This window comes from Pygoscelis adeliae, unplaced genomic scaffold, assembly GCF_000699105.1.
Source record: "Pygoscelis adeliae isolate BGI_AS28 unplaced genomic scaffold, ASM69910v1 Scaffold318, whole genome shotgun sequence".
NCBI classification, from domain to species: Eukaryota; Metazoa; Chordata; class Aves; order Sphenisciformes; family Spheniscidae; genus Pygoscelis; species Pygoscelis adeliae.
The window spans coordinates 4207668-4226305 of record NW_008825430.1 but is presented as its reverse complement, the minus strand read 5'-3'; the positions used below and the strand labels follow the sequence as shown (position 1 = coordinate 4226305).

Below are 18638 nucleotides of genomic sequence, written 5' to 3'. Positions count from 1 at the left end.
CCATGTTTTTTGATTGTCATCTGAATCGCACTGATTGGTAAAAATAATGCTGGTGAGATAATTGGAGGGCCCCCAAGGCAAGCTGTAGTCGCTTCAGCAACCTCAACAAAAACATTTAGTTTAAAAAGCCATTTGAATTAGAGCACACGTGGACAACGTGTATTTTCCAAATTACAGGGTGGAAGCGGGGTGCTTTTGAGGGCTGTGAGGGGAAAGAGAAACAAGCAAATTCTGGTACTCAGAAGTAGTTAGCTCTTCTCAGCTAAATTAAAGTGAGCCTAAAACTTCTAAATTTAAGAGCTGTTCCAGTACAGTCTGGAATCCAGTAAATTCCCAATATGTATCTGACAGAATTGAAATCCATAGTCAAATATAGTTTGATTTTGCGGCAAAAGAATACTCGCCATCAAAATAATTGTCCTTTATTTAGGTCTGTTAGATTTGTCACTTAAAGCTAATGATGCATTAATTTTAAAAATAAAGATTGACAGCGGCAAATAACCTTGCTAGGGTTAAACATCGGTCTGCCTTTCCGACTGACTTGCACTTGTTTGTTCTGTCTTTTGGGACTAGTGCATTCCATTATTTGTAAATAGGGTAATTGTACAAAGATGAATACGTGTGCAACTCTGGGTAAATCCGTTCATAAATTATCATATATTGCACAGCCCTGAAATAATAATCTTTCTTTTCTGACTATAAACGTTAGACTTTCCCATAAAGAGCTGAGGCACTCTCAGTGCTCATGTTCATAATATTCTTATTTCTGCTGGATGTTTTGATGAGTTGCAAAACGTTTTGGAGTGTTGACTCTCAGCATGCAGGACACGTAACGTGAATGTTTGCCCAGCCAAAACCCGTGTGTTTTGTAAAGGTGACTTTTTAACTGATGAATTTTAGACTACTCTAGATTAAAAGCATCTGTATGAGTGTCTCGTCCAGCTTGCTTTTTATAAAGTCTGTCGTTGTTGGGATGAAGTATTTTGAATGGACGAAGGTCCATTCCAAATTTGCAGATCTTGGTTATTCCCAGATAAGAAATCGCTTACTTGGAACATAGGTCATCTTTCTCACTGGATATGGTATGTGGGAAAAGTATCCATCGTTTGATATGAATGTAAAATAAAATTGAATGTAATTTTTGTTGGCTGATGTTGGCTTTTAATGCCTTCCACCGATAGAGTCAATGCGTGGACAACCACACATGTTTTACAGTAACGTGTGAACTTTAACGCCTAGGTGACGTATGGAGTTGTCTGCCCAGTATTTTCTTCGTATTTTCAGTAAGGTTTAAAATGAGGTGTCTTGAACAGATTTCTATGAGAGACTCACTGCCTGAAGAGATGGATGGTGGCACAATGTTAAGGTGGTTCTAAAGAGTTTATTCTTGTAAGCACAGAGTGGACACTTGTATCTTTGTTTTTGGAATTATTTCTGTAGGCAAAGCAAACTAGGTACTTTTGTGGCGTGCATTGTTTTCAACTTTTCTTTCTTTCCAATATTAGGTCCGAGTGATGGTGGATTTATGTAACAGCACAAAAGGGATATGCTTAACAGGTATGTTCATTGCCTAAGCGTTACGCCTTACGTTACTTTCAGGAATACAGAATTACAGCGTGTTCAAAGAACTCGAGGTCAATGACTATGTCAAAGAACTATGCTCTTTACTCTATCAGAATTTACATACCAATTGGGTTATTTAAAAAAAAAAAATGCTGTGTGCTACTTAGGGACTTAGCTATGCCTACTTACTATAAACGGTGGAAGTTAAGGAGCTCAGTTGACATTGCTTGGAGCTATTCCTTTCCCCTGTAATTTTCATAATCAAATCTTACAGACATGGGTATTTAAAACACTAGTTGAGGTTTAGTCTTGGTATTTTTGCGTGTGTCCCCACACTTCAAGGCTAACATGGGATGAACATACAGGGTGTAGAGACTTGGTTCCGTCGTTGTAACTGCTGTGGAGTAGTGGGACTTAGATGAGCAACGTGTTTGCCTCCCCTGCCTTCGGCCACGGTAACAGGACGTTGGGTTTCACGTGTTACCAGTGAGGAGTTGGAACAGCCGATGGCCGGGGCAAGAGAAGGTGTGAGAAGTTTGTGTGATTGATGAAGAGACTGTCAGGTCATAGCCAATTTAAGGGCTACGGTCCAGCTTTGAAGTCTGTAACAGACTGAGTCACGTGTTCTTTTTGGAAACGAGAAGATTAGAGATAAGCCACTTTTTATGAGTTTAAGAAAATGCTTCGCTTGCTGTCTGGTTTGTATTTTCAAATGGCTGTGAGGTCCATTTGGCTCAATTGATTTGAACATAAATGAGAATTACCATAGTACGCACAGATGTTAAATACTGCTTCTGAAATTGTAGATCAGTTCCAATTGCAACTGATCTGAACCGCAGACGAACCAAAAGTTTGTTTCCTCGGGCTCCAGACTTCTGAATTCATGCTACTTGGTGCCTCCTGCAGCTTTTTGCTCTCTTGACGCTGTTAAGTTTTGCCTCTGTTACTGGCTTTCTCTGCTGTAGGCCTCTGTGACGTTTGCTGCTTTTCAAGCACCTTTCTTATTTCTCTTACGCTTATACAAGGATAATCGAGATCCTCGGTTTTTGAGATGAGGAAGTAATTGACCACACTAATGGAGTAACGTTGCAGTGTGGGAAAAGTGGTCATTTACTGGAAAATTGGCAGAAAGACGTTAACTGACGTTACTGCCTGTACTGATTAAAAGGGATAATTGCTGTAATGGTATTATAAAGTGGTTTTCACTTTACTCATAAAGCTTTCTAATTAATGCTGAAAATTGACATCTTTAGGGAAATCTAGTAATTACTGTTATTTTCTGTTGTAGAGAGTTTTGTTGAAACGAGACAGTACTTTGTTGGCTGGATAAAAACGTCCATGGAACTAATTCAGTTCTTTAATTGCAACTACCACCTTTCTTTGTATTCTCCTAGCCTGCTTTTCCGGTTTGTTTTTTATGGTTTTTGGGGTTGTTCCCCCCCCGGTGCGTATTGGGGATCACATAAGATAAATCTTGTGACAGAAACATTTTCTGGTTTACTCTTGCTTTGTTCTTGCCTGCTATGCTTTCTTCTCATTGAGGCCCTGTACTTGGACTAAGTCAGGGAGAGCGAGACCGAGTTTGTTGTATGGCATGTTGCTGCATAACTGCACAAGTCCGATTTCTAATGCAGCAGCCAGGTTCTGTGGGGAGCTTGGTCCAGTCTGGAGAACAACTACACGTGGAAAGTCGGATTGTGATTTAGATGCAGTTAATGGGAATGACAAGGCTTTTTTTTTTTCTTTTCTTTCCTCCCCCTGTTTAAATAGTCTGAATCCTGAACTGCAATGAAATATCTGTAAAACAGAGAGAAGGGTAGCATGTGGTTTTAATGTGTATTTTCAAGAGGATTTTTAATTGTGACGTTCATCAGTATTACAAAGCTATTCTTCTTCTACTGTAATGGGATCTTGGAGAAGACTTATATAAAGGAAATGTAATGATAGTTAGATGCCTTGCATCCATGGCATTGTAAAGGCACCTAAGCCCCTGGCGGTGAGGTTACGCTGGAGAGGTGGTTGTTTGCAAATTTCAGTTGATAAAGGTTTGACAAGAAGCAAAACGTATGCGTATATGTAATTGCTTTTAAGGGTACTCCTTCAGTAAGTCTGAGTTTCTGCTAAGGCTCAAATAGTTATTTATGATACAAAGCAGTTAAATCCATAGGTGTTCATTTTGAAATTTGAGGGGCTTTCCTCCCCTTTTACTGTTCTGATCTAATGCTAATCAATTCAATTTGGAATTGCTTTTTGTTTTCTTGCTAGGTTAAACTCACCATTTCTTCTTTCTTGTGTTCTTTTGCTTGTTCTTCTTGTAGGCCCCCCAGGTCCCCCAGGTAAGGCATTTGGACAATTGCAGTAATGTTTTTGGGTAATTGAAACAGTTGCTGGTACAAAATGTTGAAATGTAGAAATGTATCTTTTTATAGAATAGTCCTCCTTTGCTAATTAGAGTGAGGGAGGGTGGAATGACTGCCTGCCTGCCTGCCTTTATAATTTTTGTATTTAGGTCAGCTGGTGCCCCTTCAGAGAGGGGGGAGGTTTTAGACGTTATGCTTTGCTGGTGGAGGGAACGGAATAGTTTCACGTTTGCTAAAACATATTTGATAAAAAAACAGTTGGAATTAAGAGTGTTTAAGTAGCATTTAGCCGAAGAGATGAGTGTATATATACCCCCCCCCCCCCGAGTAAACCGATATTATAACGTAACACTAAAAACATCTCTTTAAAAGATGTTGGTTACTGATTCCACCCTCCCACCTCCCCCGTAACTTTTCCTCCTTTCTCATTTAATTCTCTCTTTCTGCTCTTGCTGATGTGGTTGCCAGGCTATGTGAAGGGTAACTTTCTTTCTTTCTGTGCTTCTTTAGCTGTGGGTCTGCTTAGAATAATTCTCTGTATCAGAAAAGTATCAGGTATTTTTTTGTTTCTGGGGGTTCAAATAGCGGCGAAGAGGGAGTGATGTCTTCGGTACCAACCGATCATGGTTTGGCACTGCAGTATTCTGGACAAGTAGGTAAATGCTTTTCTTGTCTTAGATTAGTCTGGCCAATACCATAAGCAACATTAAAGCTTATGTGGTTGTGGAAGATGTTCTAGTCACCGTCAAATTCAGAAATAGGATGGGTTCCGCTGTGTTTGTCCTTGAAGTGGAATCCAAAAGGCTGATCTGTGCTGGCCTTAACGCGAAATGTGCGCAGTATTCATTTCAGTCAGTTTTCTTACGCTAAGGCCAGGGCAAACAAGCACCTTTAAGTTTGGTTTCCTAGTTTTTTGTTTGTTTGTTGTGGGTGGGTGGGTGTTTTTTGTTTGTATTGTTTGGTTTGGTTTGGCGGTGGGGTTTTTTGTTTGTCTTTGTTTTTCTTTTTTTTTTTTTTTTAAGGAGGATACTCTATTGGCATGGAGAACATAATGGCCAATTAGCAGATTTTGTATGTGTGAGGAATATATATATTAAAAAAAAATACTGTGTGTAAATATAGTAGATTTAAGGATAAATTGTATTTCACAGTGAAAATTCAGTTATGCTGTTTGGTTTGTTCAGGGCCTCCAGGACTTGATGGACTGCCTGGCTACAATGGATCAGATGGAGTCCCAGGTACACCAGGACAAAAGGGAGAACCAGGAATAAATGGAAAAAGAGGAAAAATAGGTAATTTTTTTTTTGGTGGCATTTAAAAAAGAAATTCTTTCTTACCGTTATATTCAGATGTAGTTGCTTTTAGACCTTTGTACAGGGAGAAGGGTTTCCATGTTTACAAAGCAGTTGCACGTTTCATAATTCTGTAGCGTTCATTGTCTTACACTAAGCTTTGGTAGATTACTTCAGACTTACTCCACAGCGAGGAAGATGGTATACGTACACTATAGAATATTGCAAATTAAAGCTATTGAATGCATTTAATTGAATCTCAGTATTCTGAACTTGCTAGTAAATACTGTTATTGTAAGAATGTTTCCATTCCCTCAACCTGCCAACATAATGGCCCTTTGACTTCAGATGTCTTAAAAAAAGAAAGCCAGAGTTTGGGGGTGGAAGTTGTGTTACCACAGTTTTGATTCCAGATTCATAACAACTATGGCAGGAGCAGTACAATTCCATATTTTTCTTCTTTTCTATATTGTCCATTTAGGCTGGAATCTCTTAAAGCAGCTTTTTTTTTTTTTTTTTTCAGTCTCGGATAAACTTTGTAATGCAGTAGGGTCTCTAGGTACTATTTTAACGTAGCTGACACAGATGGAGCAGCTCTGCTAAATAGCCCATAGGCTGCGTGTAGCCCACAAGCAATTTTCCATGCTGGTGGAGGCAACTATTTGGCCTGACTTATTGATTGCACGGTGACATGTTTCTGCTAAGAACAGAGAGAACCAGCAGCAGAAGTGCTGTTGTCTCTCAGCTGCCCAGCTCACCAGCACGTGCGGAAACGGGACAGGGCGAAGGCTGACCGTAGAGAACAGCAGTAGACCTGGCATGCTAGATTCAACAGATGGCTGCGCGGTAGCTGAAGTGGCAGGTAGGCAGTTACTGTGCTCAGAGCCTGTAAACTACTGTGAAGTTGTAAAGCAGTAGTTGGTTTATCTACTGGCTTACCTGACGCACGATAGCTGTGTGCAAGCACTGATGGGGAATTGGTGCCTTCAGGGCAGTGTGAGAAAGCAGCAGGTTGTGCGTGGTAGGAGGGTAAGGAGGCAAAAGGGCATCAGAACGGTAGAACAGAGACGGGGTAGAGAAGAGGAAGGGTGTGTTGGTGAGTAGGCAGGCTGATGTTAGCAGGCTGGTATTTATAGTGGCCCATCTATTATTCTGGCTTTTGCACCTAGCCATGTGGGCTTGCTGGCAGGTACCAGTGGAACAACTGTCTACTGTATCTTGAGACACTACGCGGTCTGTCACTTTAGCGTCCTCAACAAGTTTTTAAAATTGGAAATGAAAGTGAGAACCAGTCTTCGGAGAGGCAGGTGGCAATTGTGCCAAAGACACGTTTCAGATTTCACCCCAAAACTGTAATTCTGTTTCTGATTTCACAAAATCAATTTAAATAGTAAAACCGTAAGTAGAAAACCAAGCGTTTTCTTCTCAAGTATTAATAGATGTAATTTATCTGAAACCTATGCCTGCAAGAACACTGACACTTCTATTTGTACAACTGTTACGTTCCTCTCTCCTAAAGCAAGGAAATACTAACTGCCACAAAAGTAGAGGGTGCGAGGTTTTGATGTGTCAGCTGTACAAGCACACCATTGTTTTCCTTATTGCAAAACTAAATCACGCAGGACAAAGGAGTATCTTGCTAAATATGTCACCATATACATGATCAAGCGCAAAAAGTACATGGACTTTTTGTTAGATCGTGCTTCTAACACGTGTAGAGGGAGAGTTATAGTAGCCATGTGAAAATGTTACCAGGTGCTGTGTCTGTGCTTTGTTGGGATAGTGGAAAATGTTAAAAGTGCAATGTGTGTTGTAACGTTAGTGTGTAATTACTTAAGAAACAGTCTAGAAGAACCATGAAAACGCCTTTCTTTAATGCCTTACAAATGTGAAATAAATATATTACTTCATATCTTTCCTTCGTATTCCTACTTACCCAGAAATTCTCCAGGCAGTGTTGAGGCCCAGGTCTGTACCTTCCATGATCAAAACTCAGAGATCACTAGGTAAAGAATGTATTATTTGCACCAAACGGATTGCACACCATTTCCCTTCATATTAGGTTACAATGTTGTTTTGAAATCAGAACGAATTACAGCTACCCAGTTAAATACAGGTGAAAAAAACAACTGGAGTGAATACGTTTTGTATTAAAAAAAATGTATTGATTGATGCTTAGTACTGGAGCAGTGTTCTTGGTACTGAAATGCTTTTTATTTCTAGGTGTACCGGGACCAAAAGGTGATCAAGGACAGAAAGGAGAACCTGGAGAAATGGGTTTACCTGGCAAGGATGGTATGCCAGGAGGAAAAGGCGCAAGAGGAGCAAAGGGTGAAAAGGGGGATGCAAGCAATGATATGATATTAGAAGGTAGGAAGACGTGCTCTTAGGAGCTCTCTTGCAACAGTGTACTTGACAGAAAAAGATATACTCTGCTTCTGAAGCATGAATGTGATCTGCGAGAGTAGGACCAACCAGCAGAACCATGTTATCTGCAGTGAAGTTTGAGTATTGCTCTGCCCAGGAGATTATGTTCTCTTTTTAATGCAAGTCTTCACAAAAACTTTTCTGCTTGGGCTTTGGGTTGAGGCGTACATGAGTTCCACCCTTTTCAGTACACTTCCAGACAGCTGACCTCCTCCTGCTCTTTCTTGCAGTGTAGTTTTATTTTTCTAATAGAAAATGAGGGGCAGATTTCCGCTCAGGAATATATGAAGCAGCCACAAATATAAGCTGTGTAAAATTACAGCGCTGTAGCCTCTGAAATTGAGGTGTTAGAATACAGTAAGTAAAAGGCAACAGTGCTTTATAACTTTCTAATGTGCCTGTAGTCCAGACAGGTAAATTGCATTGATGTCCTACAACTTGTGAAGTTCTCTGTGGTTCATCTTCTAACAAACAACGTCCCAGTGAGTTTATTGCACCATATTTCTCTATGCAGAAACCTCTTAGGAAGAGAGAGGCTGTTTTAGAGATCTCTCAAAGCCCATCATGTGGACACGTACAGTTAGTTCTCTGTAGGTTGCCTGTTGCCTACAGGGCCTGTGACATCGTACTCTGCTTTGTACCTAGGTGCAAAAGGCGAACCTGGACCGCCAGGGCCCCCTGGACCACCTGGACCCCCAGGGCCTCCAGGAAAACGTAAAGGTAAAGGTAAAGCACAGCTTCAGGAGAACATATACAGCAGCAAATGCACAGGTTAGTTCTTTCCAGTGTTCTTTTTAGTATTATAAACAGGTTCAAGATTAAACCCATTGCTCCAAGGCTCATAAAACAGTAAGCATGTGTTTAATTCTGCTGGCATCAGTAAAACTGCACAAACTTAAAGCTGAGCGCATGCTTAGGTGTTTTGCTGAAATAGAATTTGGATAAGGCAGCAAGCTATCTCCAGTATAGTATTAGTCTTTTAGTCGTGCTGTGCTAATGCTCAGGCAAAGTATTTACACATGGTGTTTTCTGTTAGATGGGGGATATATTTGGGAAGCAAGAGAAATGCAGTTGAAATTTTTAGCTTTTAAATGCTGAATTTTAACTTTGCATGTAAATATAACACCCGTTAACCAGGCTGCATTTCACTGTATTCTACAAAATGAAATTGCCTGGTCATTGGCAGAACTGAAGCAAGCTTGAACTAGCCCAAGGCTTTTAAAAGCTGGAGGAATACAAAAGGATTCTGAGACTTTCTGTCCATTTGAATTATGTATGTTTTGGAGCAGGGTGATCTTGAGTTCTTTTCCGTCGTTGCTATTTATCATTATTATATCCTGAATGACAGGCGGATCATGAGTGCTTTTTATTTCCTTTACTGTAGCTGTGTTGGTGGGATATATGGCTCAGAAAGGAAAAATCAAAGACAGAGTAGATTCCCTTCAAACTGTGGCTGCAGATTGCACAGCAGATACTGTTAGAAGCAAAATACGAGTATCCAGACTTGCCAGGCCGTAGACTGTATGCTGAAGTGTAGCAGCTGCTACACTTTTTTTTTTTTAAGTCCCTGATCAGGGTGCTGACATAATTAAGAGTTTGCCATGAGATATCTCTGGCAGATTTTCAGGTGTGCTGGATACCAGTAAACCCTCATGGATTGAACTTGATATTGTGGGTTGTTGAAAAGTCATGTCAGTGTTTCCCGTCACAACTTCTGTCCATGTTTTAGGAGATTTTTTTTCTCAAATAGATTAAAGTTGTGCCTCAGATAAAATCCACGTGCGTGTCTGCATGTGCCCACGTGTGTTTTTTAATGAGTAAAGCACTGCCTCTGCTGTGTGGGGCACATACAGAGAAAGTTAGTTCTCGCTTCTACTCTTCGATTCTCTCCCCCATCCCACCAGGGCAGGGGGGGAGTGAGCGAGCGGCTGGGTGGTGCTCAGTTGCTGACTGAGGTTAAACCACAACAAAGATGAGAGGGGCCGGGCCGGTGGTTTGGATGCTCAGGAACATGGGTTCTACAAACATTGTAGTATCGTGATAACTGGAAAATTTTGGTTCAAGGTATTAGCTGATTATGGAAAGCAAAGAGAAGCTGGTGCAAGATTTCTAGCTTACTCCAGCTTGAGAACGGAAGCAAACTTTTCGTTTTGGATCTACATACTGGACCTGGCTGGCCTTGTCTTTTACCCCTGGATGGTATTGCATTCGAGATGGTTGCGGCTTTCAGTGACTGTTGCTTCCCCTACAGTTCTGGGATGAATTTTCCTCCCAGCTGCGATGCCTGTTTTCAGGGAGTTCAGAGCGATCCTATAAAAAATAGCAAAGGGTGTCTCGGTTACTAATCTTTCACATTTCTGCAAAAGAGGAGAGTTATCTGTGCCAGGGTTTGGGAAAGCGGGGTTTCTTTTGTAATTGGGAATGTAGTTTCTTGACAGGCATACCGAAAGGGACTAGCACAAGACCTTCATGCGGTTATTAAGTGTGAAACAAGCAGAGCAATTTGTATGTCTCACCACTAATGGGGTGATATGTTTTTATGTCGCCATCATTCTGCACAGTTTGCTGAGATGAAGAATCTTTTATTATTATTATTATAAATGCTATTAACTAGTGAATATTTAATACTGGGTGGAACATATATCAATTATTTCCACCTCTTATTTTTAATATAGCATGTAATTGTAATTGTGGTAGCATGTAAGAACCTCAATCAGGAGATTCTGGCTATTGAAGTATCAGAACAGAGCCCAAAGAGCCTCCTCACAATGGAAAGTAGATAGCTGGAGCAGAAGTCTCATCCTATTTGAGATTTGGAAATGCAGGAACAGTTGTACAAGATATAATTGGACCTTTTGCTCAGGTAACCTCTTTTCGAGTGTTGAAACAGACTGAAGTGCTTTGGAGGATAAGCTGTCTGATGTATTTCTGATGGATTTTAAATCCCGGTGTGCAAATGGGACTTATACTCAAATAACTCTGCAAAGATGAGATCTTCCTTGATGAGCGTTTACATTTCATGAGTCAGTAGGCTGTGAGATGATATTACCAAAATTCAAAGAATAAAACAGCTTTTGTAATTAAATATTCCTATCCCTTTGAAGAAGAGAATACACATGCTGATTTACAACTGTAATTAACTCACTACATAAGAATACAAGAATGGTTTCTTTAAATTAAATTTTGAATCAGGGAAAACTTTATTTCTTTCAGGGAAGAGAGTAATTAGTTGGAAGCTCAGGTGTATTTGTTCTCAACGGTACTGTTAGCTAATTCTAAAAGAAACAAAACATCCCTGCTCCACGCTCCTCGCTCCATCCTTCCCACCCTCCCCAGACAGACCAAATCAGTAGTTTTAATGTCTTGTAAATGCCATTAACTCTCAGCCAGAATCTTTTGATAGGAATCAGTAGGATATTTGTCTTTTTTTGATGGAAAGAAAGCAGTGAAAATTTCACATAAATCTCTGATTGAAAACTGTTTTTTTAATCTTAGTTGCTCTCTGTTTCATGCAGCTGAAAGTCCTCTGGGAGTATTGCAAATGCTCTCAAATGCAAATAGTGCACTCGGCTTCACGGCAAACACTGACCTGGTCCTTGACTATTCCATAGTCGTAGATAAACTGCTGTACGGGGAACTGCTCGTTCCGTTAACGGTATCTATTAGACTCAGCCCAAGAAAATGAACTTGTGCATTGCAACTTATAATTTCCTCTGAGCAGGTTCCTTTCTTGAGATATTTTGAGAGTATTTTGAGATCCGAACTGGGCAGGGATCTAGAGGGATTGCTAGATTCTAGCTGTAGGCATTCATCTTCCCACGGCTGGATTGACTGTGCCTTATTTTGGAGATACGCTGCGATCACTTGCAGACTTTCAATGTCATATCACCAGACATCCTAGATAAATGGGTGGGAGAAATATGTGTTGTTCTGGCTCTATCTTGGGGTGGTTTCCTTCTGCATGAACAAAGAGAGGATATAACCTAAAGGAGAAAACAACAATGCAGTATAATCTGTCCTTTCCTTCCTGAATGTCACAGTACCCCTTCAGCATTACTTTATAGTTATTTTTTTTACTATCTTTCTCATTTCAACTTCATCACAGCCCTTTAAATCCCAGAAATATATTGGAGGCAACAATGAAAACACCATGTCCAAAAGAATTTGCAGCCTGCATGTCAAGCAGTGTGAAACGTGTAAGGAGATGAAAGTTAACAATGGAATTAGAAAATAAGGCTACAGTGAAATCAGGCTATTTCAGCAAAGATCTGAGAACTGTTCTCTGTGGTTATTCCTTCTAAGCAAACTGAAATGTGTTGCGGTGTTTTAAAGGCAGAAGAGGAATCTGGGTTTGTAGAAAAAGGTCCATAAATAATTTCATTCAGGCATTGTTTTAACAGTAAATGCTGAGAGAAAACCCAACCAGTTACTCTTTCAGTTGTTGAGGGGTGGGGAAAAATGTTTCCAGGTGTTTATTTGTTTCTAATGTGAACCATTTCTATGTGTGTAAGGAATATAGTGTCTAATTTCCCTTAGTCTTTCATACTGCTTCTTTAACGGCATGGGTGACTGACCCGCATTCTTATGCGTTATGTGCTCAGTGTATGTGTTAGTACTTGATGACTGTCTCGGGCATTAACAGCAGGAGCAAAACCTCCAGTGTTGCCTGCAGAACACACCCCCTCTGCTGGTGTATGCAGATTTGGGCACGAAGCTTTTGAGTTTAGCCATCACTCATTCCCAAGAAAGCCTTTTTGATATCACTGCTAAATCAGCCAGCTGTCTCAGTTGCCTAAAGTTACCTAAGGAAAGGGGCAACTCTGTCTTTCTAAGCAGCTACGCAGAAACTCACAGCTAAGGAATTAAATCTGTTGAGCAAAATTAGTTACTCCTCAAGTTGACTGTCAGCCTGACAACTTTAAGGAAACAAACCAGCCCGAACACTTCATTTCCTCGGCAGAAGTGAGAGCAAGTCTTCTTTTATCTCATTTTTTGACCACGCCAACCTAAGCTTTTTTCCCCAGACAAAACAAAATCCCAGTTGTCATTTCTTTATTCTAGTGGCGTCACTGATGTGCACATCTGTCATGTCAAGTACAGAAAAATGACATGTTTTACCCTTTCTCTCTCAACTCTAGGCGAGACGTGTGCTGTGCCGAATGATGATACCCTGGCTGGAAAAGCTGAAGACAGAACCCCTGGTCCTTCAAAAAAAGCTGGTAACCTGCTACAGAGCGTGACTAACTGCTACTTACTGTTTTAATGTCACAGATAATGGACGTGTGCTTTTTCTCTACTAGAATGTGTCATAACATCTGTCGGAAGTCCTGTTCACTTTGTCAGTGTACAGCAAACCTTTGGAACTTGGATGCGGGAACCTGCAAATACAAGCGATGAAAGGATTTGGCTTACCATGCATTTTTCAGGTACGCTAGTAGTAGTCACTGATCAAAAATCAGTTGTTACGCTAACGTTGCGTTTTTAATTCCTTCAACCTAAACTAATATTTCTAATCGAGTGTGACGGGGTTTTTACTCACATCTTTTTCAGAATGTTTTCCATATTACCCGTATAATACTTGACTACACATATGGTTATAGACGTGTAGTATCTGTAGACATTTTCAGAGTCAACCTCAGATTTTGAAAATAGTTAGAGGATTTTAGTTTTTTTTAACCAATCCGAGTTTAAATGCCTGTTGTTCATGCCTTTTTATTCTTTTCTTTCAACAGTTTCCTATGGCTTCACTTCCCTAAATTGTAGCTAGTTTTGCCTTTTCATTTAGCTAGGCATGAAAATGAATCAGGTGCTGCATGAGCTGCATTTAGTGCAGGAAAATTTCTGGTATCGGGTTCCAGCAAGTTGAATCACTATTGAAAACACAAATACAATTGTTGTCTGTCAGATATTTGACTGAGATGGACTTTCAGTAGAGACTGAATTTTAGGGTAGAGCTTTCAAAATTAAACAAACCAAACGATAGTCCTTTTTTTCATGTTTTCCCCTTTGTTTAGGAAACTCTATAAAAGAATACGAGAATTCCAATGCCTTGCTGAATGACAGCTACAGGATCATTAACATCACAGGATTCTTTTATGGATGCGGTCATGCGGTACAAAACAATCATCTGTACTATCAAAAGGGAGGAACCAATGTGATTCTGAAGTAAGTCAAACATAGTTGGCTTAAGGCAAGTGAGTGATGTTGTGGAAGGAGGAGCAATGGGTTAGAGTGACAGAGGTGAACCTCAGAAAAGCAGACCCCTTTCCTTGCACCATTTTATGTTTCTTTTTGGTCCTATGTAGAACAGGAAGAATGGAGGAATGGTTCAGAATTCTTTCCAGAACAGGACAACTAATTCTTTCCAATCTGTAACTAGAATGTGGGCCTAGAACAGGACAACTAATTCTTTCCAATCTGTAACTAGAAGTGGGAGGGTGGTCCAGGCCCATTGTCTGCTCTGACAGTTCTTTAAGCATTGTTCAGCTCTGCGTCTAGGTGGTTAACCTGAGTAGTTACTACGTGACAGGACAACTGGGCCTCCGGATTAACAAGATGCCATGTGCAGAGGTGACAACAGATTTTTCTTTTGGCTATCCTGGGGCCCAGTGGGTTTCTATTACGCATTACATTCCTGTGGGTGTTCTTGAACTTGGATTCTTTGCTGTGTTTGTAATTGCAAGAAAGAAATGGGAACTGACTAAGGAATTTGGGGGTCAGTTTTTTCCCATTTGATTTAAAAAAATAAGCTGTGCATTCACCTGCATCAGAGTAAGAATTGGTTCAGCTGCAGTGGGACACAGATAAGTGGTTGTACGATTGTAGCCCACTTGTGGAACTTGGCTTTCCAGAGGTTCTTGCTGGGGTTGATGCACGTGCTTTGCCCTCGGGATAGCGCTGTTCCTAGCTGGTAGGGGTTGAGTTAATGCTGCTGGTACGGAGGAATGCCCTAAGGCACCAGCTGAGGACATGGCGACCTGCTGAATTGCACATTCCATTGTGGAGGAGTGGCTCCACTGTTTCATTCCTGGTAATAAGAAGTTCCTACAACTCGCCCAATGTCTCTCCCTGAATTGGAACTGGGAATTGCATCTCTATTTCTTCAGTTTCTACTGAGGACAGAGACAGACAATACAAATCAAAAACAAAATCTCATCTTGTGGGAAGAGCCAAGGAAAGACAGCCCAAGGGCAAGTGAAAGATTGCATCTGCTTTCAAGTTCTCTTACATGACTCTGATGTTTGAGCCAAGAACATTACAATACTTTGATGTCTATTCCCAAGCAGGTGTGAGTGCCGCCTTCCGATATCCATTTGGATGCCAAGGAATGTGAGCAAGCTGCTTGGATTCTATAATATTTATTCTGCCAAAGACAAGCCCACTTTTTGGCAACCTCCCTTAAACATCTTTAGGGCCTTTTGTTTATACATCTGTAAAAGACCATCTCTGTCTAAGAAATGCGCAGTGATAGGACAGAGGTTCCTCACCTTTGCCTGGGTACCGTTAATCGGGAAATGCCTTCACGTGCGGTGGAACACCAGCTATTTGTGGAATCTTCAAAACCTCTCTAAGAAGTTGCTGCGAGATGGCCTTTCTGTTCGGTTGTTCACTCTAAGATTATTTGCCTTCAGCACAGATAGAACGAGGCACTATGAGTTCTGTGACAGTGAAGTCCTTGATTTTGGGCTGCAGGAAGGCTTCTGGGAGTTTTTGTATTGATTTAAGGGAAGGAACAGGTGAGGACCTGGTTGGTTCATTTTGCAGATGTTGAAACAAATATTTAAAAGGAATTTCCCGTCGTATTTAAAAGCTGGTAAAGCTACGTTTGTCTGACCTTTGGCAGGTTTTTCTCATGATGGTCAGATCCCTGACATTACGATTGCTTCATCCTTTCTTCCTTTGTTTCGTAACGTGCTTTCCCACCTCTGTTCTTTTTGGTTGACTTCATTCATCTTAGCGATCAGAAAAGTGTTTGTAGCTTGAGTTCCCTGCGGTCGATGAAAATATTACACTGTGTCTCGTCCTTTACCCCAAGGTGCCAGAAGATTAAGGAATTTCTGAACCTTTTGGAGTTCTAAGCTAGACTGTCCTTGACTGGGGGAGCGGAAGAGAACCTCAGGAATGAAACTTCACTTTTCTGCTCCCTTCAGAATTTTCACATAAAAGAGGAAAAGACACTGGGAGGGTGTTCTGTGTTGCAGGTCTTGCACATTTCTAATGAATCTTGAGATTCTTTTTATCTTGTTGGCTCTTTCTAGAAAAAAATCCTGAAGAAAATCTGCATTTCTCTGTGACTATTCCTGCTAAGGGCTGTCCTTCTAGCCCTTGCCCTTGCGTGAGGTTATTTACAAACGTGAAGCAACTAACTGGGTTGACACACACCGTTCTCAGAAATCTTCTCCAGCCTTGAATCCTTTTTTTTTTTTAAATTTTTTTTTTTTGTATTGCACATACATGCTGCTGGAATATGGAGTTGCTGCAGACATGAGTTTTACAAAAGCTGAGGGGAATCGTCTAGCTAGTCATTCTTGACTTTTCTTAGGATGATTTTTCCAGTGTGTGCTATCAACGCCTCTTCCACACCAAAATTATTCTTCCAGTATTTTTCCTTCTATTGTAAGTTCCTGGATCTGAAATGTTCCCGTCATTAAGCCTGTCTTTTGAGAAAACTTTTGTAACTGTAGCAGATTCCTGTATTGAGTAATGTTTTTCCTCTATTTGAGGAACGGAGCTACACAGTTAGAAGCCAGACGCGAAATGTGCTTCATTACAGAAGGCATTACTTAAAAGGACGAAGCGTACTCTCTCTCTCTGCCTTTGCTGAAGCACTGCGTTACTCAGTGATTTAATGCTAACTGCCAGTGTGTCTTGATAGTAGGTGATTACCCTCTTAAACTAGTAGAGGAACTCGGTTTAGCTGCTCAGTGCCGCTGTCCTCAGATGATCATCCTATTAAGGAATTTCAAGGAATAAAAACAATTTTATACATCGGAGATGAGACGTTCAGGCTGTCCTGTTGGAGGCCAGCATGAGGTCAGCATTTTGGCTCTGCAAAAGTAGGATTTTTATTCCTTTGATGTTTACTTGAGCAAATCGCTGCATTATCTGAACTGTTTTCAAAAGAGGAACTCTTGAGACTAGGTGAACCTGCCCAGAATTCATGCCGGTTTGGTCAATCACATTTTCTCCCTTCAGTTCCCACCTAGTAGAAAGCAAACTTACATAGAGATTTCACTTCACAAGTTTGGGCCTTCACCTGGTATCTGATTCTTTTTCGTACCCATTCCTTTTAGTCGCTTCTTTCATCCTAGTGATAATAAAGCTCATAGACTAAATAAAGTGCAAGCTCCCAAAGTGAGTTCGTGCTCTTGCGCACCTTTCAGATTAGTTATTACTCTGGAGTTTTCTCCTAGTGTTTTGGAAGGTGCTTTGAGGGGGAGTACTTCATCTTAAAAGACGTCAGAACGGTCCTTGAGCTCAAGTATTTTTGACAATGCTTCTATCGGTAATAATGCGCTCTGAATTGATTCAGCCAACCAGTGTATATAAAAATGAATTTTTAACACAACATACTGAATACTTACTTTATCTCATTTCAGGCTTGGGCTCGATAAAGCATCGTTGGGCACACTGCTGATTGAAAACGCCTTGTATCACGGTCGTAACTACCTCTTTTCTAACTCGAAGACGTATTTCAACGTAGCAGTGGATGAGAAGGGTCTTTGGATTATATATGCCTCAAGCACTGACGAAAATATAATAGTAGCACATATCGATGAAGAAACATTTTCAGTCATTCGGCATATCAATACTACATACCCTAAGTCCAAGGCTGGTAACGCGTTCATAGCGTGTGGCATTATGTACGTTACCGATACTAAGGATACGACAGTAAGTTTTGCTTTTGATTTATTGAAAGAGAAGCAGGTTGACGCAAGGTTTGAGTTACGGTCTTCACAGTCTGTTCTCGCTATGCTTTCGTACAGTCTGAGAGATAAGAATTTGTATACGTGGGAGAATGGGAGCTTAATGGTGTACCCTGTACATTTTGGCAGATGAATATATTTTGAAATGGCAGGTATGGGAGCCGTGTTTGGCTAAGTGGATATTTAAAGCTGTATGATACACCCACAGGGGCCTCTTCTCTTGGCATAATTTTCTGTTCACCGACGGTGGCTCGTGAGTGTGCGTAAAAGGGAGATCAGGCGCCCTGGTATAAACACACTTCAGTTGTACGGGCCGTTCCCCTCCTGGCTGTTCCATATTGCAGCTGGCACACAGTCAGCACAGACTTGCTTTTGTTTCTCCCCTGTTATTCAGCTGATAATTATATCTAATGTACATCGATTATTCCGTGGTCACGTGCCCAGCAGAGACTATTTATAACTTCAGTTGCAATCATCTTTTCTGCAATCATTTTCTAGTCAGTGATTATGCTCTAGTACAAATGTCTAAATAATGAACGTTTGTGTACAAATACCTCTGTCATTGTCACTTAATACTTTCCACTGATTCTCTGTGAACGTTTTTTTGGGGACAAAGACGTACAGCTGTTAAAAATAAAGGGGACAGAAATAGTTGTTTAAATGGAAAAAAAGCAGAAAGCTTCAAATTTGACGAGTCCAGTCAACTGTTACATATTCAAAAGCAAAATCCAGCCCAAGTACAAGGAAAATGGGAATGATGGCATTATCAAATATTGAATATACATGAAATTGTGTGTAATGAATGGAGCGTGGGAAGAAAAGTAACAAGGTATAACACTGAAGAAAAGATGTAAAATTTATGATGAAAATTAAACCCTTTTTAACAGCGTTTGAGTTGCTTGTGTTGCTGCAGACTCTTTCTTGCCCCTCACTGCCACGTAAACTAGACCACTCTATAACTTGCTTATAACGATACTTAATTATAGTAAGGTAGACTTCTAAAAAAAATTGTCCCCACGTTCATCCGTACAAATGAAATCATAAAATGAAGGGTATATTTTTTTTTCTGC

At 40.6% G+C, this 18638-nt stretch overlaps 1 protein-coding gene across 1 annotated transcript; it reads left to right on the top strand.

Moving 5' to 3' along the window:
• The first annotated feature begins 1493 nt into the window (after nt 1-1493).
• Nucleotides 1494-17753, top strand: GLDN (gliomedin). Its single transcript, XM_009330956.1, has 9 exons — nt 1494-1557; nt 3882-3899; nt 5108-5215; nt 7439-7585; nt 8288-8413; nt 12781-12861; nt 12943-13068; nt 13657-13807; nt 17242-17753. Exons 1-9 carry the CDS (start codon nt 1515-1517, stop codon nt 17699-17701), a joined length of 1260 nt encoding a protein of 419 aa, XP_009329231.1. The 5' UTR covers nt 1494-1514; the 3' UTR covers nt 17702-17753.
• Nucleotides 17754-18638: the final 885 nt, after the last annotated feature.